Source organism: Rhinoraja longicauda, chromosome 41 (assembly GCF_053455715.1).
Source record: "Rhinoraja longicauda isolate Sanriku21f chromosome 41, sRhiLon1.1, whole genome shotgun sequence".
NCBI lineage: Eukaryota > Metazoa > Chordata > Chondrichthyes > Rajiformes > Arhynchobatidae > Rhinoraja > Rhinoraja longicauda.
Window position 1 is genome coordinate 4,234,644 of NC_135993.1, and position 22,722 is coordinate 4,257,365.

General features: G+C 40.2%; 1 protein-coding gene across 6 annotated transcripts in view; it reads left to right on the forward strand.

The window, feature by feature from the left end:
* Positions 1 to 22,722, forward strand: part of LOC144611814 (alpha-actinin-1-like) — a 92,799-nt gene that overhangs the window by 41,820 nt on the left and 28,257 nt on the right. For 3 of the 6 annotated variants that reach the window (XM_078431086.1, XM_078431082.1, XM_078431084.1), the window contains exons 4-11: positions 429 to 515; positions 1,969 to 2,056; positions 3,838 to 3,916; positions 6,871 to 6,952; positions 13,306 to 13,391; positions 15,688 to 15,780; positions 18,254 to 18,484; positions 21,219 to 21,366. In XM_078431086.1, the coding sequence (XP_078287212.1) occupies positions 429 to 515; positions 1,969 to 2,056; positions 3,838 to 3,916; positions 6,871 to 6,952; positions 13,306 to 13,391; positions 15,688 to 15,780; positions 18,254 to 18,484; positions 21,219 to 21,366 (894 nt within the window). Of the gene's footprint in view, positions 1 to 428; positions 516 to 1,968; positions 2,057 to 3,837; positions 3,917 to 6,870; positions 6,953 to 13,305; positions 13,392 to 13,583; positions 13,670 to 15,687; positions 15,781 to 18,253; positions 18,485 to 21,218; positions 21,367 to 22,722 lie in introns of all 6 variants that reach the window. The other 3 variants (XM_078431088.1, XM_078431083.1, XM_078431085.1) reach the window with 1 other exon arrangement.

Below are 22,722 nucleotides of genomic sequence, written 5' to 3' on the forward strand. Positions count from 1 at the left end.
AGGCAGCATGTATGGAGACCATGGATAGGTGACATTTCAGGTCGGTGCCCTTCTTCAGACTGATTGCAAGAGGCATCCCATTCACCACGTCTATGTTATGCTTTCACATGGCCTGGTTCTTTAAGAAAAACAAAACCAGCAGTGCAAAGTTTCTGAACACTAGTCTACTGTATGGAGGGAGCTCTGTTCAGTAAGGATAAAATACAGGAATTCAGTACCAACATTAAAACTCCTTGTGGTTAAAGCCACGAAAGGAAAAAAAAGAGACTTGGACTAATTATTTATTAGTTTGAAGTTGCTGAGATCTATTGCAATGTAATGTATTCATTTTGGCTCAACCTATCACGAAGACATCTTTATTCTTTTGGTTTATTTTTGTTCAAGATTAGCTGTGCAGTTTTTTCAAAAATATTAATGTTTCTTTGCAGAAATTGTGGATGGTAATGCTAAGATGACCCTAGGTATGATCTGGACAATCATCCTTCGTTTTGCTATTCAAGACATATCTGTTGAAGGTAAAATTATTTTGTCTCATGACCATAAATGCTGGTGACAAGCAGATTAATCTGAATTGTGTGCATAATGAGCAAAAATCCTTTTATGCTGTCAGTACTATGCTTGGCTTTTGAATTGAAAATTAACTATGTCATATTCATAAATGTTATCATCTTGACCCACAAATCTCATTGGGGTCTACCACCTGGTAGGTTTTAGTACACCATACCTGCCAGGTATTGTCTCTCATTCATTCGGGGCAGAGGTTAGTTTATAGATACAGTGCGGAAACAGAGGACTTTTGGCCCACCGAGTCCGTACCAACCAGCGATCCTCGCACATTAACACTATCCTACACACAATAGGGACATTTTATATTTATACCAAGCCAATTAACCTATACGTCTTTGGAGTGTGGGAGGAAACCGAAGATCTCGGAGAAAACCCACGCGGTCATGGGGAAAGTACAAACTCTGTACAGACAGCACCCGTAGTTGGGATCGAGCCCGGGTCTCTAGCACTGTAAGCACTACCACTGCGCCACTGTGCTGCCCTTAAATATTTCAAAAATCTTCTGGGGTTGTGAATGTCACAGCAACAACTTAGGAAAGGAATAAATATCTCCGTGTTCCCATGGGTAAATTACCAATTTTGAAATGGCATGGCAAAATATCAGAATAATTGGTCATTCTTAAGGATGTGTTGTGCAGGGGTATGGAAAGCTTCAATTGTGATCCTAGCCTGTGTAACTGCTTAACTTGCTCATTTAGTGTTGTATTTGTGTTGCAGATTTAATAAATGCAAGTTTGAAATTATTTGAAACAAATGCTGACAGCCATGTTAATTCATTTCACTAGTCTGATAAAACATGCAGTTGGATACAAAATGGATATTAAATTTTGTGTGTACTCAATCCTAATTAAAGTTTTTAAACTCAGTGAGTGATTTTTGAACTGTTGCCAATTTGGGTTCTGTTAGGTGTAAATAATATTTTCATAGACATTAAAAAACAGCAGGAAGCAGGATAGTTTTTGTTTGTAATTTACTGATATCAATTTTTCTCAAATATCGAGTAACACTCTAATTCTGAAGGATTGCAACAATCAGTCGTTAAATATTAAATGACTTTTAATTCTTCTCTCTGGGTTGAGAGAGCTGGCAGCCTTTATCTTAGGATGAGGTTTTGTGTCACTACAAGGCGGATGTGTTCCATATTAAGTGACACCTTGAAGCTCTTTTGAAACATGATGCTGAGAAAGCCATTATTGACTTGGCAGCATTTAATTTAAAATGTCCTGTGCCACATTCAAACTTGTAGGTATTTGGGTGTTTCCAACCAGCAGTTTTATTTTTGCTGATCGTTGCAAACCTAGATACTATATTTTAGTATAGATACTTAATTTTTTTTGTTGTGCGCTTTTTATGGTAGTTCAGCAGTTCTAATGGTTGTTTTTTGCTCCTGAAATGCTTCAGAAACATCTGCCAAGGAGGGATTGCTGCTCTGGTGCCAGAGGAAGACTGCGCCATATAAGAATGTGAATGTGCAGAACTTCCACATCAGGTAATGTGTGCAGCATAATGAATCACTTATTCACTTGGTGTGGGTGGAGGGGAGGGGGAAGGAAAGTGATCTCTTAAACTGGAGTGATAGATAAAAGCAGACTTGCAGCTAGCCTGTGTAGTCATATCTGTTACGTGAATCCTGTTATTAATGTTCTTGCAAACTCTGGATATTTTATACAGCTGCTGTTCATTTGAATGCTTGAGTGCCCTTAATTTTCACAATAGCAGCAAATCAGCATTTCTCTAAACTTTGCCTCTTAGGTGGGAAGTGTAAATTTCGGTTGTAAAAGATTTGTTTAAAATATATGCTATGATTGAATAGACCTTAGTTAGTTTCTGTTGGGTTCAGTTGGTATGCAACCGTATACATCTACATTCATACTTTGCACTAGTTTGTTCCCTTTTTACAGCAGATATATCAATAATGACATTGTCACTTTAGCTGGTGAACATTTTGTCCTCTTAATTGTTTGGTTAAAATTTTGCATAACTTGTGGTTGAATATTTTCAATTTATTGTGGCCACTGCAAATATGTAACACGGAGACAGATAATTGTACCTATTTTCAATAGTACCAATTGGAGCAAGAGTTTAATTCTATCAAACTCTAATGGGTTAGATAAGAAGAAATGCTGTACCAGATAGGTTTGTGAAAGTTTGCAATTTGGCACTGTGCTTATTCCTACAATATCTCGGCATCATCCTTTACATCTCTTTATGAGCTGGTTTTAGCTTCCCATTGTCATTTGTATTTTCCTTTTAAGATGCCATGGTCTGTCATAAATGCTTCCTTGTGAGGGTAAATTCCATTGTCAAACATATTTTAGATTTATGGGTCCCTCATTTTTGACTTCCCATCCAAAGGAAATGGTCTTTCCATATTACTGCTCTCACCTTTCACTGTTTTTAAAACGTGTAATATATAACCTATTTGGTTTCTCAACTCCACTGGAAAGTGTCCCAGTGCTTCAAATTTGATTTTGGAAATACTTTGTAGTTTTATTCTAATACCATTTCATATAACAGTAGATTTATAACTTTTAGATCATGTCTCATTTATAATATTGTTGCTCCCTGGGCCTTCATTTCTGAAGTAAAAATATAATTAGCATTGTATAATGAAGCCTTTTTTGCATTAGTTACTATTCAGGTGTTTTTTCCCCCCATTTTAATGTTGCCATAATTTTGTTAAACAACGAGTGCATGCAATCTTGCCTTGCAAGGTGTGAAATACTATTCTAATACAAATTTGGACTTTTGTCATGGCCTGTCAGGATATGAGCTTATTGTAGAGTTTTATGAAGTATACAAAGTTAATGCAGCCTTTCTGCAAGCCTACTGAGGGAATTGGGCCATTTGCATCAGAGCTCTTTTGGAAAGGATCTTCCCGTGGGAGGCAGTTCTACGATAAAAGGCTAAAATTTCTTTGCACATTTCTGTTAACTTTCAATGGGCTCTTTAGATGGATTAGTGCAGTGCGTTGACCCAGGAGTTAATTTCAAGGGACAAGTGTTTCCAGAAAATGTTGAGCTTAATGGAATTGCACTTAAATTATAAATAGGTTTATGCAGTGAATGTATTCATTGAATTTATATTTCCTTCCCTTGGTGTAGAGCACCTCAAACAACTTCTGTAACTATAATAGCTTTAACATATCCAAAGTACTTTTTGAAATTGCTAATGCGGATTCTTTGTATCAGTTGTTCGATTGAAATAAATAATGCATCTCTCCCCTTGTCTCTCTTCCCCCCTCCATTGGATTCCATTTCTGATGTCCAGTTGGAAAGATGGTCTGGCGTTCAATGCTCTCATTCACAGACACAGACCAGAACTTATTGATTACGATAAGCTGAGGAAGGTATGTAACAAATTTTACATTTTGTTTTCTTTGCATATTTCTTTGGCACTTAACCTGTAGGTGTGCTCATGCTGAAGGAAGTGTAATTTACTGACTATTAATCTATAGAGCTTGGACTCAACTCCGAAGCTTAATTTCAGTTACAATTCTTGAATTTTTAGAAAAGTCATGACCACAAAGCGAGATACAAAATGCTGGAGTAGCTCAGCGGCCAGGCAGCATCTCTGGAGAGAAAGAATGGATGACGTTTCGGAGATGCTGCCTGTCCTGCTGAATTACTCCAGCATTTTGTGTCTACCTTCGATTTAAACCAGCATCTGCAGTTCTTTGCTACATAAAGACTTGTTCGGTAAAGACTAATCCCTTTCAGAGGAGGAGATCTGCCATCCTCATCTCCCTATACAAGACTTCAGAGCACCCAAGGTGTGGTTGACTGTTAAGTGCCCACTGAAATGGTGCGCTTGGCATTCAGCTACTGTGAAGTTCTCAAACTTCTGAGGACTAAACATTAAATTTGGAAGGCACTGTCACAGGCCATATGCTCTAGCTTTATTGGTTTAGTCAAGTCAAGTCAAGTCAAATTTATTTGTCACATACACATACTCGATGTGCAGTGAAATGAAAGTGGCAATGCCTGCGGGTTGTGCACAAAAAGAATTACAGTTACAGCATATAAATAAAGTTAATAAGTTACTAAACATAGCACAAAAAGTGTCGACAAAAATTTAGTCTCTGAGGTTATCAAAGTTGACAGTCCTGATGGCCTGTGGGAAGAAGCTCCGTCTCATCCTCTCCGTTTTCACAGCGTGACAGCGGAGGCGTTTGCCTGATCGTAGCATCTGGAACAGTCCGTTACTGGGGTGGCAGGGGTCCCTCATGATCTTGCTTGCTCTGGATCTGCACCTCCTGATGTATAGGTCCTGCAGGGGGACGAGTGTAGTTCCCATGGTGCGTTCTGCCGAACGCACTACTCTCTGCAGGGCCATCCTGTCCTGGGCAGAGCTGTTCCCAAACCAGACTGTAATGTTGCCGGACAGGATGCTCTCTACAGCCCCAGAGTAGAAGCAATGAAGGATCCTCAGCGACACTCTGAATTTCCTCAGTTGTCTAAGGTGGTAAAGGCGCTGCTTAGCCTTACCCACCAGTGCGGCAATGTGCGTTGCCCACGTCAGATCCTCTGCGATGCGGACTCCCAAGTATTTGAAACTGCTCACCCTATCCACAATAGACCCATTTATCTCCAGTGGCGTGTACGTCCTTGGATGTTTAGCCCTTCTGAAGTCCACAATCAGCTCCTTTGTTTTAGTGACATTCAAGAGGAGGCTATTGTCCTGACACCAGAGTGCCAGATCAGCCACCTCCTCCCGGTAGGCCTTCTCATCGTTGTTGGAGATCCGGCCCACCACCACAGTGTCATCAGCAAACTTGATGATGGAGTTTGAGCTGAACCTGGCCCTACAGTCATGTGTGTACAGGGAATACAGTAGGGGGCTAAGGACGCAGCCCAGGGGGGATCCTATGTTCAGGGTGAGGGAGCTAGATGTGTGTTCCCCCATCCTGACCACTTGGGGCCTGGCAGTGAGAAAGTCCAGGACCCAGGCACACAGAGGGGTGCTAAGCCCCAGTTCCAGCAGCTTCTCAACCAGTCTGCTGGGGACTATTGTGTTGAATGCTGAACTAAAGTCAATGAACAGCATCCTCACATAGCCCCCTGGCTGTCCAGATGAGAGAGAGCGGTGTGTAGAACCTGGGAGACCGCATCATCCGTGGACCTGTTCGGACGGTATGCGAAGTGTAGGTGGTCCATGTTGCGGGGAAGGAGTTCCTTGGTGCATCCAATTGTACAGGCATGGTAAGATCTACCAAAAGGGATGGCATATCAACATTGGGTTGTATGAAGAAAGGTGGTTGTATTTGCTCATCCAGTCTTGGGACATAACTGTAATCATTCTTCAGGGCAATATCTAGGTCCATCTATTTTCAGCTGTTTCATCATTGACCTTTGTCATGTCATAAGGTTCCAAGTTGGGATGTTTGTTGCATAATGTTCAATTCCAGTTGCAACTCTATAAATACACCAGTCCATGCTTGCACATAGCAAGATTTATGCAACATTTTAGGCATTGGGTATTTAATATCTAGTAACATTTGATCCCATTAAAAAATAAAAAAAAAACAAAAAGCAGTAAAGATGTGTACTGAACTTCCACTGACATTTCATGACTTAACCAAGTACCTACCAGCAGCATTCTTGGGTGCTAGACAGTTCAACTGGGTCAGCTGCATAAATACAACAGCTACCAAGAATGCATCATAGGCTGAGTATCTTCTTGCTATTGACTCGGCTTCTGACACCACAAAGCCTTTCCACCATTGACATGGCACAAACCAGAACTCTGGAGTGGTCTTCACCTGCTCTTCGCGTGTGCACACAACACCCAAACTGTTATCATCCAGGATCAAGCATCCTATTCATTAGCCCATGCTGACTACGGTGCACACTATCTATAAAATGCACTCTGGCTATCACCTCCCCAAACCAATGACCAACAAGAAACGCAAGGGGTTTAAGCAAAAGGAACATCCCCATTTGAAGGTTCCTCCTTGAAGCCACAATATTGTCGCCGTGTGTAAATCCCAGAACCAAATCAGCCGCAACTGTATGGTGGGAGGCCTGGCACCCGAAGAACATTAGTGGTTCATGGTGTGAGCACACCATTTAATGGTAATTAAGGATGGGTAATAAGTCCAGGCCTTTCCAGTGACTCCCAGATCCTAAATCAATGGAAATATATTGCATGCTAGTGTTTAATTCAGTTATTAGGGATACTTTACCAATAGTTTGTCTGTTTATGCTCGTGTTTGATGGAGAAAAATATTTTTGGAGGTAGCAAATTGAATTTTAATACTTACAATGTTTGTGTTTGACCCTTTGGTTTCTCTTTTCCTGATAGGATGATCCTCTCACAAACTTGAACAATGCCTTTGAAGTGGCAGAAAAATACTTAGATATACCCAAGATGTTGGATGCAGAAGGTGAGTTATTTTATTCTGTTAACGGTAACTGAAAGAAATGTATTTGGTGTCCAGTTATGAATGTTTCAATTTAAGATTGCTGATATAGATTAATTCTCTAGCACGCTTTGCGTCTTTTTGTTAAAGTTCTAGCAAACTTTGATTCTGATTGCGTAGAATCCCTTGTTCAGAAGTAGGCTGCAGTTTTTACTGTAGAAATTGCTAATGTTAATTCAGTATTGACTAGTTATTGTCAGCAAGATTTTGTAGGTTGGCCCGAATATGTAATGCTCGCGATAGCCCATTCCAGTGACCAATAGGGAGAGTCAGAAAGGGCTAGAAGTGAATAGCATGTTAAAGTGTCTGAGATAAATGTTAGCATTCATAGCAAGAGGATTTGAGTATATGAGCAGGGAGGTTCTGCTGCAGTTGTACAGGGCATTGGTGAGACCGCACCTGGAGTATTGTGTACAGTTTTGGTCTCCTAATCTGAGGAAAGACATTCCAGCCTTAGAGGGAGTACAGAGAAGGTTCACCAGATCGATCCCTGGGATGGCAGGACTTTCATATGAAGAAAGACTGGATAGACTAGGCTTATACTCGCTGGAATTTAGAAGACTGAGGGGGGGTCTTATAGAAACATATAAAATTCTTAAGGGGTTGGAGAGGCTAGATGCGGGAAGATTGTTCCCGATGTTGGGGAAGTCCAGAACCAGGGGTCACAGCTTAATGATAAGGGGGAAGCCTTTTAGGACCGAGATGAGAAAACATTTCTTCACACAGAGTGGTGAGTCTGTGGAATTCTCTCCCACAGAAGGTAGTTGAGGCTAGTCCATTGGCTATATTTAAGAGAGAGTTAGATGTGGCCCTTGTGGCTAAAGGGATCGGGGTATGGAGAGAAGGCAGGTACAGGTTACTGAGCTGGATGATCAGTCATGATCATATTGAATGGCGGTGCAGGCTCGAAGGGCCGAATGGCCTACTCCTGCACCTATTTTCTATGTTTTCTATGTTTCTATCTTTGCTGCTCAAAGAGTGCTGGGCTTGTTCCTGCTTGTTATTGGAAATCCTCCTTTCAGTGTTCTCTCTTACGAGATCCTTAAAATAATTCACACATGAAGATGTGGGGGGGGCTCCCAATAAACTTATTTCTAATTACTCTTTGAATAAATGTTCTATTAGGCGAACTCGTAATTCTGATGGTGCAAAAAATAGCAGGAAATCACTTTTTGGACTTTAAAACATTACTGCTTTGGTTATTTGAAATTTTCATTTGAGTACAAAATGATACTTTCCGAGTCCTGTTGATATTTTAAAATAAATAGTTGGTCAAGTATTTAAAGGTGTATTTCCTTGCTTGGATCTCAGTAATTTGGAGTTACAGCTGGAAAAATATTGAATTGGATGTCTCAATAGACAATAGGTGCAGGAGTAGGCCATTCAGCCCTTCGAGCCAGCACCGCCATTCAATGCGATCATGGCTGATCACTCTCAATCAGTACCCCGTTCCTGCCTTCTCCCCATACCCCCTCACTCCACTATCCTTAAGAGCTCTATCCAGCTCTCTCTTGAAAGCATCCAACGAACTGGCCTCTACTGCCTTCTGAGGCAGAGAATTCCACACCTTCACCACTCTGACTGAAAAAGTTCTTCCTCATCTCCGTTCTAAATGGCCTACCCCTTATTCTTAAACTGTGGCCCCTTGTTCTGGACTCCCCCAACTGTCCCTTTTAAAATCCACCATCCCTCCCTGCCTGAAGTCCGCCACAATCATCCCACTGCCGAAAAAGTCTCATCAGCGGCCTAAACGACTACCGTCCGGTAGCACTCACACCTTCGAGAGACTGGTCCTGCAGCACATCAAAGCCAGCCTCCCACCCACCTTCGACCCATACCAGTTTGCCTACAGAGCAAATAGGTCTACAGGGGATGCCATCGACAGTGCTCTTCACACTGCACTGACCCACCTTGAACACCAGGGGAGCTATGTGAGGATGCTCTTCCTCGACTTCAGCTCTGCCTTTAACACGGTCATCCCGAGCAGATTGGTCACCAAACTTTCTGACCTTGGATTTTCCCAAACCATCTGCCAATGGATCAAGGACTTCCTGACCAACCGCCCCCAGACTGTCAAAATAGGCCCTCACCTCTCCTCCACCATTACACTGAGCACCGGCTCACCACAGGACTGTGTGTTGAGCCCCATCCTTTACTCCCTCTACACTCACGACTGCGCCCCCACCCATCCCACCAACACCATCATCAAGTTTGCGGATGACACGACTGTGGTTGGACTCATCTCAGGAGGAGATGAGACAGCCTACAGGGATGAAATCCAAAGGCTGGCAGCATGGTGTTCAGTGAACAATCTTGTCCTGAACTCCTCCAAAAGAAAGGAACTTATAATTGACTTCAGGAAAACCAGTGTAGAATACGACCCACTCTACATCAATGGGGTCTGTGTGGAAAGGGTACCCGCTTTCAGGTTCCTGGGTACGCACATCGCAGAGGATCTTACCTGGTCTACCAACACCATCACCACAGTAAAGAAGGCACAGCAGAGACTCCACTTCCTGAGGATCCTCAGGAAAACCAACCTGCAGGAGAAGCTCATGATGTCCTTCTATCGCTGCTCCATCGAGAGTGTGCTGGCATACTGTATAACCACATGGTATGCCAGCTGCTCAGAAAAGGACAGGAAGGCCCTTCAGAGGGTCATCACGACAGCCCAGAAGATCATCGGCTGCTCACAGCCCTCCCTGGAGCACCTGTTCGGCCTACGCTGCCTCAGTAGAGCAGGCAAAATAATAAAAGATCCATCCCACCCCGGCCACCGTCTGTTTGTTCATCTGCCCTCTGGTCGACGTTTCAGGTCGATCAAATCCCGAACAAACAGACTTAAGAACAGTTTTTACCCCAGGGCCATACGAGAACTGAACACTACCTTCTGCACTAGGCAACACTGTTAAAAATCTTTTGTACTTAATATAATTGTATTTATTTGTTTTTGCATTTACTGCATATATGTTTTTACGCACCGTCAGGATTGGCTATTTTTTAATTTCGTTGTACTCGTTGCAATGAAAATTAAATGAATATTATTATTATTATTATTATTATTATTGGGAACATGTTTCCTGCCTCTAATGTGTCCAATCCCCTAATTATCTTATATGTTTCAAGCTAGAATTACCAAGTGATTTGTTTATTTAAAAGTTGCATTTAAAAGTAGCTTTGAATGGTGGTGCTGGCTCGAAGGGCCCTACGGCGTACTCCTGCACCTATTGTTTATTGTCTATTGACAGCATCTCGATGAAAGCTGGGACTTGTAACATGGGAGGAGCACTGCACTGGTGCAGCAACTTGACACTTCCTTCTATCTGCCTTGTGGTGGCAGGTTTGCGGTGGGTGGGGGGGTCTTTACAAAATACTATACAGATTTTAAATGCAATACAGTTGCTTTGGGAGTAAAAACCTGATTGTTTAGAGTTGCACAATTGAGTAAAGTGTATTTTTCAACTAAGATCTGTTAATGATATGGGATTTTTTGGCTATTTGTCTCATAGAATGCACATCCAGAAATATATGGTTTGGGTGTCCTTAAACTCCAACGCTCTCTGTAGAGCAGGTCAACTCCCAACGTATAACGAACCTTTAATGAGATTAAACTATTGTTGCTAGGCTTTGCAGGAAGTGCTTAAATCCAACTTCAGTAAACTATGAACATTAGTGTAGGAAATGAATGCCATTAGGGAATGATGATGCAGATGCTTCCTTGCCAAGTGCAAAGCTAAACATGTGCAGATGCAATCATCATGCTAGAAGGTTATATTTTGTCCTTAGTGGAAGTAACAGTAATGTTGCAGCAAGAACATTTCACTTGGATGGTGAGTAGTTGTTCCCCGGGTTGTTTGGTGTATATCTGTTGCTACAGCTGAGCCAAGCAAATCAAGTAGTAGTTGAAATTAATTTTGTTTGCATGCTAACTTGGCAGAAAGGGTTCAACCTAGTTTGGAAAGGAAAATGGATTCAATTGTTCAATTAATAGTCAATGGTTTCCATGAGGACACAGATGATGGGCAAGGCTGAGATTTCACATGGCGGACGGATAAGGATGAGATTTGGCTTGCACGTTGCATTGAAGGAAATTGAAGTTGCTTTTGATCACTTGTAAATTGACACTGAGGTACACCTTTTCTAGATGTTGCTATTGGATAGGCTGGGATATCTGATTTTTGAGGGCCAAATATCTAACTGTTGTGCAGGCTTGAAGCAGTAATTTACAACTGACATTGCTCTCGCTACCTCATGGAGCACAGAGAGTACTCCTGAGGGTTTTGTATTAATTGACATTTTTAGTGGAAGAATTATAGAACATAGAGCACGGAAAAGCACAGCACGAACAGGCCCATTCTGCCCACAATGCCCGTGCCCAACTTGTTGTTAAGATAAACTAATCTAATTTGCCTGCACATGATCCCTATCCGCCCATTCTGTCACATCTATCCTATCCAAAAGCCTCTCAATGTACCTATTGCATTTGCCTCCACTAACATCCTGGCAGTGCATTCCAGGCATCCGCGTTTAAAAAAAGAGCTTGCCCCCCACATCTCCTTTAAACTTTGCCCCTTTCACTTTAAAATTATGCCCTCTCGTCTGTGACAGTTGCACTCTAGGATAAAGGCTCTGACTGTCTACCCTATCTATGCCTTTCATAATTTTATGTACATCATTATGTATTTTTTGTATTGAAAACAAGAGCATTGTATTATTTTAGACTTCCTTCATAACGTTCTGTTATCCAAACATCTTGCAATTTCAAACCACATTTCCTGTTTTGGTTTGTAAAATCTTTCATCTATATTGCCAAAGTAACGAATATTTCACTTGCAGCAAAGGAGCCCAATCTTTTGTCAGTGAAATTGCACCGAGTGTTCACTGGGGCATGAATGAGCCAAGTACATAATTTGGATGTTTCCATAACATGGCAACATTTGCGAATGCAATCACATTAGGAGCTATCAGTCTGAGGCAAAAAAAATGTTTTGAGACTTGAGATTGAGACAGATGAATAAAAGGAAAAAATAAATTTGGGTGTATAGGCCTGAAGGATAGTGTTCTTGGGGCTGTTTGCTGCAGTTCAGTGGAATTGATGTTCAGATATGTGTAATTATTCTCATTTGATTTTGTGATATAATTCATTTGTTTCACCCCTTTCATATCCGATCACGAGATTAGCAGAAAGGCATGTTAATTTCCACACTTAATTTTTTTCAGTTTGTATGTTTGGCAAGATTATGCTGAAATATGTTTCTAGATAATTCTGTTTTAAACTTGGGAGAGTGATGGTTTTATGTAGACTTGAAAATCCAAAAGAAACCTGGTAATCTGAAGTTAAAGTAATGATTGAAGCCGCAGGTGTGGCCACATCTGTGGAAAGACAGTCAACACTTCAGGCTGCATTCTTTGTTAGAATTGGGACAGAGAAAGCAAGTGAAGTAGCAGAGAAGGTGAAAACGAAACTTAGCCTCGTCCTTTTAGAGATTCTCCATTTGTCATTTCCGTCCCTTCCCTAATTGTCTGCAACTTAATAATAAAATTGTTACTCCTTGGTTGCAACCTAACCTGAGTGTTACCAACATTTTAGAGGCTGGGGGCTATTATGGAATCATGGCCTGTTGGTGAATTTTCAGGAGCAAATGTGTGCTTAGTACTTAAATATAATTTATTTTTAACCTCAAGTGATTTTTAATTGGATGAATATAATAGTTTACTATTGATATGCATCAGCAGATTTATTTGATTGTAAAGACTGTGCACCAGCACTATTGTTCACATATTTTAGTTGGACTGATTTTGTGGCCAGGATCTATACTGCTAGAGGCTTTACAGGATGGAATAAACAAACCTTGTTTAATGAAGATTTCTATTTTAATTTTTGTAGAAATGGCTGAAGGCAAATTGGCACACTTTAGTCTAATCTTTTGTGCAATATTTACTGGTGACCATATTATGGATACTAATCATCAACCTTTAATGTGTGTTCTGAAATATAAATGTCAATCAATTTCTGGTTAGAGATCTAATTTTTCCCATGGATGATTATATTTGAATATGTGACTCATGACGATCTGTTTTTTTTTCATTGTGTTATACTTTTTTTGATGGTGAGAAACAGCTATTTTATAACGTATGCAGCTCCAATGGATTTGAGGTAGAAAGTTGTAAGTGTGCTGCATCACTTTGTTTTTTGAACTTATGTTAACTGTCTAAATGGCAAGATTGTACATTTGGGTTTGATTGGTCCATACAAATATTTAATGATAAAGTTCGGATGTTGACTAGAAGCTTCTAATATTTTTGTTTACCCACAGACATTGTGAACACTGCCCGTCCTGATGAGAAGGCTATAATGACCTATGTCTCCTGCTTCTACCATGCCTTTTCAGGAGCACAGAAGGTACCATGTCACCAAGGATCCACTTCTTCCTGCAGCACTGATCTTATGCTTCTCTTTCAGCTATCCTTCAGATTTTTAATTTCTTGGTTCCAGGCATGAGGCTGCACCTGTGCTCTTGTGTACGATAAGAGTACTTGTTTTTCTGCTTATGGCATGATGCGACCTTACTCTGCTAACTTTCTCTCTGCACAGATATTGTAGGCACTCTCAGGCCAGATGAAAAGGCTATAATGACTTACGTTTCATGCTACTACCATGCCTTCTCAGGTGCTCAAAAGGTGAGCTCTTGACTCATGCAAACATTCTATCCACCTGTGTGCTTTTGGTCTTCTGTGGGGTGCTTATTTCTTGCAGGGTGGTGAACGTTCTAAATTCATTTGCATATTGTGCACATGTATTTTCTGTAGGTTAATGTGTGTCATTTTTTAAAGGTACATTGTGTGTGTGTATATATTTGTTGAAATAAGCATGCTCTTGTTATATGCAAATGAACTGCCCTAAATCCAAATATTTTGAACAAGGCCCTTGGACTACCTCTGGTCAACCCTTGTTCTCTGTTCCCACTTACTCTACCCCTTCCCTCTGTGCAGCAATATATCTGAATTTAATATTGGCTGCATATCCTTCCGAGCAATTATACTGTTCTGTTGAAATCTACTTTCGTGACTAATTTCAAAACTTCGTTAGAGTCCTAGTATTAGAATCTTCACCAAATATCTGGACGTCTGGAAATGTATTATTTTCCCATGTTCAGGATTAAAATTCCCAATAATGCCAGAAAACTAAAGTTGTGAAGAGGACATTTTATGACCTAAAACATCAAGATGTTACATTTCTTCTTTGTAAGAAAGCTGGGATGTTAGGGGGAGAAGCATAGCGTCTAATCCTGTCTTCACACCATTTGTAAATTGGGTGTTATGTCAGCAATGATAAGGATGGTTAGTCCATAGTAGATATAAATATGTCTAAAAGTAGTCTTATTTATTTGCTGGCCTTCAATGTAATTCTGCTAATTGACGTTGTCAGGATGATTAGTGACAATATGAAGAGAGAATGATGCAAAATCAAAATTTTAAGCCTAATCTATTTCAATCTACTACACAAAACAACCCATAAAAAGCCCTAAAGATGACATTTAATCTACAGTGCAATTTGCATACATTTAATATTCCTTTATAAAAAAAATAACCCCATGAACTTGTTCTCACCTGTCAACCATTGCTGTCTCTTTTTTTTTCTCTATGTAGACCCTTTGTGTTTCCATCAATGGTGACCAGCTCTCATCTGCTTTTGTTCTACCTGTGTATCTTTTTTGCTGTGCGACAGGTACAAAAGCCTCCCTTTCCTATTGTCTCTCGGCAATGAATGGGTTTGCCACTGACACTCTGTTTGTACTTTTTGGAGCAATGTGCTCTCTCTCACACATCACTTCATCGTCACTCTCTTAACTTGGCCATTTAAAGGTTGTGATATAGTTTGCTGCATGTATTGATGTGAACAAGTGTACAATGAAAGACTTTTCCTCTTTGAGCGATTCTTTACTAATTCATTCTGCAAAAGTGAGTTGACAGTTAAAGTAGTCAACTCACTAGACTGTGGATGAAGGCACCGGCACTGTTGGAAGCAGAATCCTTGGGGCAAGGGTACATGCTTTGGTGTGGCACACTAGCTTGCTTTCACTTTATTTGCAAATCCCATACAGTACAGATGGATTACAAAATTGCTTTGTTATCTCTAATGAAATAGAACACTAATTGGCATTTTTTAAGTGGAGTGCTGCATCAGCATGCTGCCATGTTGCTCATGTTAGTTTGAGGTGGGTCAGGTGAGTGGCATTTCTGCACTAATCCTGGTTGTAGTGATGCATGCTTGTATTTCTGGAAAAGAATCCATAATTGCCAGTCTTTGTCCTTAAGGGGGGGGGGGGGGGGGAGAATAAAGCCTTTAGGAGAGACCCAGATCTTTAGATAAATCTAAACTTTGTTTACTTACTTGCATTTCAAATCACTCATTTTGTCTCTTGAACCAATCTTTGCTTAAATGACACTGTCATTTGTGAAGCTTAATCTAAGCTGAACTTATTGTGAATATCAACTCTTCTACATGACCTGCAGAGTGGCAATTTTTTTTGAGATGTTTGCTCTTGGAATTGAAAGGTAATTTAAAAAACTTTAATAACATTTTAATATTGTGGCCTAACAATCACATGAATCTGATTAAGTCTGAGCCTTGCATAACATTTTCCATAAAACTTTAAGTGTTCTGCAATTTCTACCCATGTATTTGTTCCCAATAGGCGGAGACTGCAGCCAACAGGATCTGCAAAGTTCTGGCAGTTAATCAAGAGAATGAACACCTTATGGAAGATTATGAAAAGTTGGCGAGTGATGTACGTATTTTGCATGAATGCAGTACATTTTTTAAATTGCTGAATGACTTGCAGTGAGTATAGTCTAGAAGAATGGGTAGACACAAAATGCTGGAGTAGCTCAGCGGGACAGGCAGCATCTCTGGAGAGAAGGAATGGGTGACGCTTCGGGTCGAGACCCTTCCGTCTAGAAGAATGCATTTGTTTAAAAACTATTACAATTTGTGGATGGTCATCAAACCGAAAACAAATGTGAGTAGCCAGTAGTCTTAAATTTCTTAACAATAACTGAACACATCTGTGGATTAGTTTTGGGGTTTGTTCCATCAAAAGGCTTTTTGCAAATCAGCCAATTATTATACTTTGGCATGATCATCAAACTGTTTAGCCAGATAGCTCATTTGTGCGGTGGATTTATGGAACAATAAGACAGCTGAACTGTCATTTTGGCTGATCATCATTAGTGCCTGTTCAGAGTCCACATTCTGCCAGGGATGATGCACATTTTGGATTCTATGACTTTGTTGATGTTTAGTTCTCTGTTTTTCTCGGTCCCATCAGTAGGTGCTTATTCAGGGAAAAATGACCAATGAATGTACAATTTTCCAGATAGATTTGTGGAGACTTTTGATTAAACATGCAGGGAATGAAACGGAGGTTTGTTCATGATGTTGTTCTCTCTGACATTTAAATGTCAGGGAAAATAATGCAGAGAGTTGGACTAACTTGCTAGAGACACAAATTCAATTCTATCACTGCAAACATGTGGATTTTAAAGTTGGATATCTGGACTTGAATTTCGGGGGGAAAAAAAGAAATAACAATGAAACTCGCAGAATATCATAAAAATATATCTGGTTCATGAATATACTTCGGGGAAGGGAATCGGCCTTCCTTACCTCAACTGTTCTACATGCAACCAATGTGGTTGACTTTTAAATGCTCCTTATATGACCTATGCCACTATGTTCAGGGGCAATTGGGGATAAGTTGTAAGTGCTGGCCTTGACAGTGACGCATCTTGAAGAATTAATAGATTTTTAAGACAATTTACAATAAACCCTCTTGCAAAATCTGGGAAGATATAATTCAACTGAGGACTCATCCTAGAGCTGTGAGTTCCATTAGGATTGTGGAGGACAATGTCATGCCCCCTAACAATTTCTGATTTGCAAATTTTAATAACCTTTACAACAGTGTATTTTCATGAGAAATGCTTGTAAAATTGTATATAATGTTTCCTAGATTTGGGGGTTCCAATAATTTGGGGAGTAACAAATGTATTTAGATTCTGGAAATTGAACAGTGTTAAAACTGCAACCCTGAGGTTTTGTATTTTGACAAATTTCTGTTGGTCCATTTATCCTTCATGGGCTGCACTTGCTGGCAAAGCCAACATTTATTAGTCTGTAATAGTCATTGAACTGAGTGGCTAGGTGTCCATTTCAGAGGGCTTTTAAAAGTTAATCCCAGTGAGGCACGTTTGCCAATCGAGCTCAGAATAATAATAATAATAATAATAATAAACATTTATTTTATATAGCGCTTTTACCAAATGCTCAAAGACGCTTTACAAAACAGTAAAACATAAAAACAAACAAACTGACAAACTGACGGAGAAGCGGTGAACAAACAGCGCCAGCGTCCTCTCACGTCAGGGTCCGGCAGTAGACAATAAAAAACACAAGACACACAATTACAATTTAACACAAACAGCCATCACAGTGATTGCTCCAGGCACACCCTCACTGTGATGGAAGGCAAAGAAAAGTCTTATCTCCTTATTCTTCTCCCGTGGTGCCACGAGGCGATCGAGGCTCCCAACTTTTGAAGCCCCCACCGGGCGATGGAAAGTCCCAGGCCGAGCCGAGCTCTATAACGAAATCTATGTTAATAGATTTCCTTCCCTGAAGGATTTTATTTGAAGAAAGTGTGGTCGTTTATTGGTAGTGTCATGATTGCCGTTACTGTTGCTAATTTCTTATTCAATTCTGTTTTGAGTGTATTTAAATTCCCGAGCTACTGTGAGATTTGAGATCAACATTTCATTTGTTGCCCTGTAACAACTGGTTCTTATCCTAATAAAAATGGCCACGGTTTTGGAATTATAACAGTGCTACCTCAAGAACCAGTTGTTGCAAGACCACAAACCAAATGCTTAGCTCAAATCTCTCAATGGTGTTGCAATTGAAAAACCTTAAAATATATATTTTAGATGTTTCTTTAAATGAGGCTAAATGTCAAGGAGGTGTGGTGGAATGCTGACTAACATGTGACATGTACTATGGGAAGTAAGTAGCAGTCATCAGTGTTTGCTGTTTAAAATTGGTATTAATGGCGCAATTTTGGTACTATGGCTAAATATTGTAGGAAATTGTAGTAAACAATGAAGTACTTGGGCCTTTTCAGTAGATTTCTTGGTTTCGAAAGCATTTCTTTTAAGTTTAAAAAAAATTGTGATCACCTTTTGTATTTTGTGGTGTTTTGTTTCCAGTTATTGGAATGGATTCGCAAAACCAAACCCTGGCTTGAGAACAGGGAACCTGAGAAAACAATGCAAGCTATGCAGCAAAAACTGGAAGACTTCCGTGATTACCGGCGTGTTCACAAGCCACCAAAGGTACAAGAGAAGTGTCAGCTTGAGATCAACTTCAACACCCTTCAGACCAAACTCCGCCTCAGCAACCGTCCAGCGTTTATGCCTTCTGAAGGGAAAATGATCTCGGTAAGAAACATTTCACTTTTAATTCATTGCCACAGTTGAGTTGAAATTGGAAAATTGTATCTGATGTTTATTGGATAAACTCTATACACTTTAGCTTCTTTACCTTCATTATTCTGCTTCCCTTCACTTCCCCAGGCTAACAGCAAAGATTTAATTTTCTCAATCAGTTGCACGCTGGACTGCAATCCTGCACGTCCTGCTTATATTTTGATGCACTATTGAAATAGTTTTTTCCTGTTAGTGCATTCAGTGGCTTCCTAGTTGAAATCTGTTAACCTAGAATTGGTTGAGAATCAAACTGGGAACACATTTTGTATGTGGAGTTATACTATGTTCCCTCGTGAGAATTCATTAACGCCATTGGTTTTCATACTTTATACAATACAATACAATATATTTTTATTGTCATTGTGCAGGGGTACAACGAGATTGGGAATGCGCCTCCCATATGATGCAATAAATGAATTAGCTAGTCAGTATTAATTTAAACAACCCAATGAAACAAATTGGAACAGTTTTAAAACAGAATAAAGTGCAAGTGCCAGTAATGTTCCATTCATTTTGAGACGTGGGTTTACTGCCTTCCTCTAATTGCCCTTGAAATGTGACTGGCATTCCCACAGTGTTTGAATTCCAGGATTTAGGCCTGGTGGTGACTACATGGTGAGCGAGATTCCAATCTTACGGTAATATATTACTGAAAGTGTCCTGTAGAAGATGGTGTTTCCATGCTGTTCTGCTCTTGATAGAGATAGGGTGTTGGAGAGATGCTGCTGTGTATTTTAAATTGAAAGAACAATTTTCTCGTACCAGTGGAATCCATTGACATTACAATTGAATCCATGGAGTATAAATTTGGTTGCTTTGTTTTAATGGGGCCAGTTGAATGGAGATTGATAGGAAGGCGGTGTGGAATGGTGAGTTCACTGTGACTGTTGGTGAGGGAAGTGAAATATCAAGCTTGTATGGCTGGATCTGTACTCGTCCAGTGTACTTTGTCCATTTTGTTGATAATGGGAACTTGCAGTAAGTTACCCAGTGTACCATCTGATCTTATTCCCATTGAACCAATGTGGCAAGTGTTAGGTTTCCGGTCAATAGCAACTCCCAGGCAACTAAGCGTGGGAATTTGGTGATGGAATTAAATGTCCAGTGTAGATGATTAAATGCTCCAGTTGGAGATGGTCATTGCTTGGCACTGGTGTAGCAAGATATGCAACAACAAACTCTGTGCCAAAGTATTCTTGGACTTTTTCTGCACACGAAGTAAAGTAGCCAAAAGTGGATAGTTCATATTCTTTGGTCTTGAACCAACCAACAATGTTTGCATTCCTTTTTTTGTTGCACAATCTAAAGTTGTTTGTTGGACATGCAGCATCCGTGGAGGGAATGGACAAACAACGTTTGGGTCGGGTCCCTTCTTCAGACTCCGCTCCTTACATGAAATGCAGTCTGTATGGTCTAAAGAAGGATCCCAACCTGAAATGGTCACCTGGCCATTCCCTCCACATATGCAGCCTGACCTGCTGAGTTCCCCCAGCACTGTTTATTGTTCAAGATTGTAGCATCTAAATTTAAATTAAATTTAAATTAAAGATTTATTTGTCATATGTAGGTTGGCACAGGGTCAACGGTACAATGTAATGTATTTGACAAGACAACGGGACACCTCAGCAGTAATATTCCAAGGATAAATAAGATAATGCTTTTGTTTCAGCATTAAGAAATGACCGCCCTAATACCTGTGATAAAGTTAGGATTGGTGTGTTTCTGTTTGGGGAAGGAATTGGAGAAAGGAGAGGTGCTTGATAATGAGAATACTGGAAAAATAGCCTTCAATGTTCATAAGGAGGAGCGTGGTGTGGGGGAATGCAGGCCACTGTTGGCATCAAAACAAATACTTGTATCCTGAACAAGTTGCCCGTTTGGTTGATTGAATCTTGACATGCATGTGAATAGCCACTCTATTCACAAGCTTCAAGTGCTTTAATTTTAATTCCATGAATACCGTGGGTGATTAGATGAGCTTCAGTGGAGATTGCTGGAGAAGCGATAAAGGATCATCTCATTTGGATTGGACGCAACGATAAGAGTTCTGCTTTGCAGCGCTGGAGACCCAGGTTCCATCCCGACTACAGGTGCTGTCTGTAGGGAGTTTGTTCGTTTTTCCCGAGACCACATGGGGTTTCTCTGAGATCTTCGGTTTCCTCCCACACCCCAAGACGTTCAGGTTTGTTGGTAAATTGGCTTGGTATAAATGTAAATTGTCCCCTAGTGTGCACGTTAGTGTTAATGTGCGGTGGTCGGTGCGGACTCAGTGCCCTGAAGGGCCTGATTCCATACTGTATCTCTAAACTAAACTAAGAAGCTTTTCACTGTACCTCTCTGTACAGTGATAAACTAAACTAACATTTGATGCTTGAAGAAGCAAAAGGCAATTGTTCACTTATGTTGGCCATCAGTTCATCCATAACAAATCCAAACAAATGGTGGCAACCCGTATCGGTGGACGGCTTTAGGAACACTGGTCTGTAGGCCCAGGTTCGTCCTAAGCCTGTTCGTTGATGGAATAAGCCATTCATGTCAAATGTGAACACTTAATATTTATGTTTTGAATTGCTTGCATGTATTTGCATAATACATTCTTTTAATTAAATAATACTGTGCAAATTTTAATGAAAATGCTTAATTCTCATTAGGCTTCTATGGAATAATCTCTTTTGGTTGTGTATAGGATATTAATAATGCATGGCAAGGTCTGGAGCAGGCAGAGAAAGGGTACGAGGAATGGCTGCTGAACGAGATCAGGAGGCTGGAAAGACTTGATCATCTGGCAGAAAAATTCAGGCAGAAAGCCACCATCCACGAAGATTGGACCACAGGTAATATATCAATATTTTATTGTATAGCATTCTAAATTTAGGATGATCATCTAGTGCAAAGTTTATATACATGGCATTAATCAGCAGCTACTTGGCTATCAATTGATAAACAATAATATGGATTAAGCTATGAATTTTGTTGCTGCAAGCCAGCTGATGTGCAGCACATTTCTTTGTGGCTAAACCTTTATTGTCAACCCTTAGTTAAAAACATAACTGACATTTGAAGCTCAAATCTTCTTTCCCGTTAGCAATATTTACACTGGAACCATAATCAAGTTATCCAGAAGCTGTTTTGTTTTTGTTCAATGATCCCAGCTGCTGAATAATAAATACTGCAATTATCAATGTACCAATTCCTGATGTTTCATCCAAACCACCTGACGAGTGCTGTATACGTGAAATTTGCACAACTGGTCTCAGATTAATGTAACTCGAGATCTCCATGGAAACAAGTGAATAAAATCTGAGGGAAGACCAGTGGTTGCTTTTGATATTGCAGTTAATTTAACGTGCACAGGAAACTGGGACAGGAAATTAGTTGCTTCATGTTTGAGAAATATGTAGAATAAGCTACAAGGGGAGCTTAATTTTTTTTGATATGCACGCAGGCAATTTTTTGTCTGCCATTTATGTGTATCTACATATATACACGCGCACACACACGTGTGTGTGTATATATATATATATATATATATATATATACATATACACACACATATACACACATACACACATACACACACACGTGTGTGCGCGCATGTATATATATGTAGATACAAAATGCTGGAGTAACTCAGCGGGATAGGCAGCATCACTGGAGAGAAGGAATGGGTGATATTTCGGGTCAAGACCCTTCAGACCCAAAACGTCACCCATTCCTTCTCCAGAGATGCTGCCTGTCCCACTGAGTAACTCCAGCATTTTGTCTACCTTCGATTTAAACCAGCATCTGCAGTTCTTTTCTACATATATGTAAATATATATGTGTATATATATATATAATAGATAGAGCACTCCCAACCCCTCAGCAATTGTTATCGTCTTTGTACAACCTATAAGCGACTACTTTGCAATCATATCTCCTAGTTTTGTACAGATCAAAATCAGAACACTGACATTTGTATTCCTCTTGGGAATCTTTGGGAAGATAAAATTTAAATGAGCCAACAAGGTTTTGGTGACGAGTAAAAGAAAGTCCTGCAGCAGCTGGAAATGTGAAATAAGTGCTGGAAACACTTGGGTCAGAAAATATTCTGGTCATAGACAGTTAATGTTTCGGGTTAATGGCCCTTCATCAGAACTGGGAAAGGAAGCAAGCTAGTTTTTAAGTTGTCCTGAGGTTGATTGAGAGAA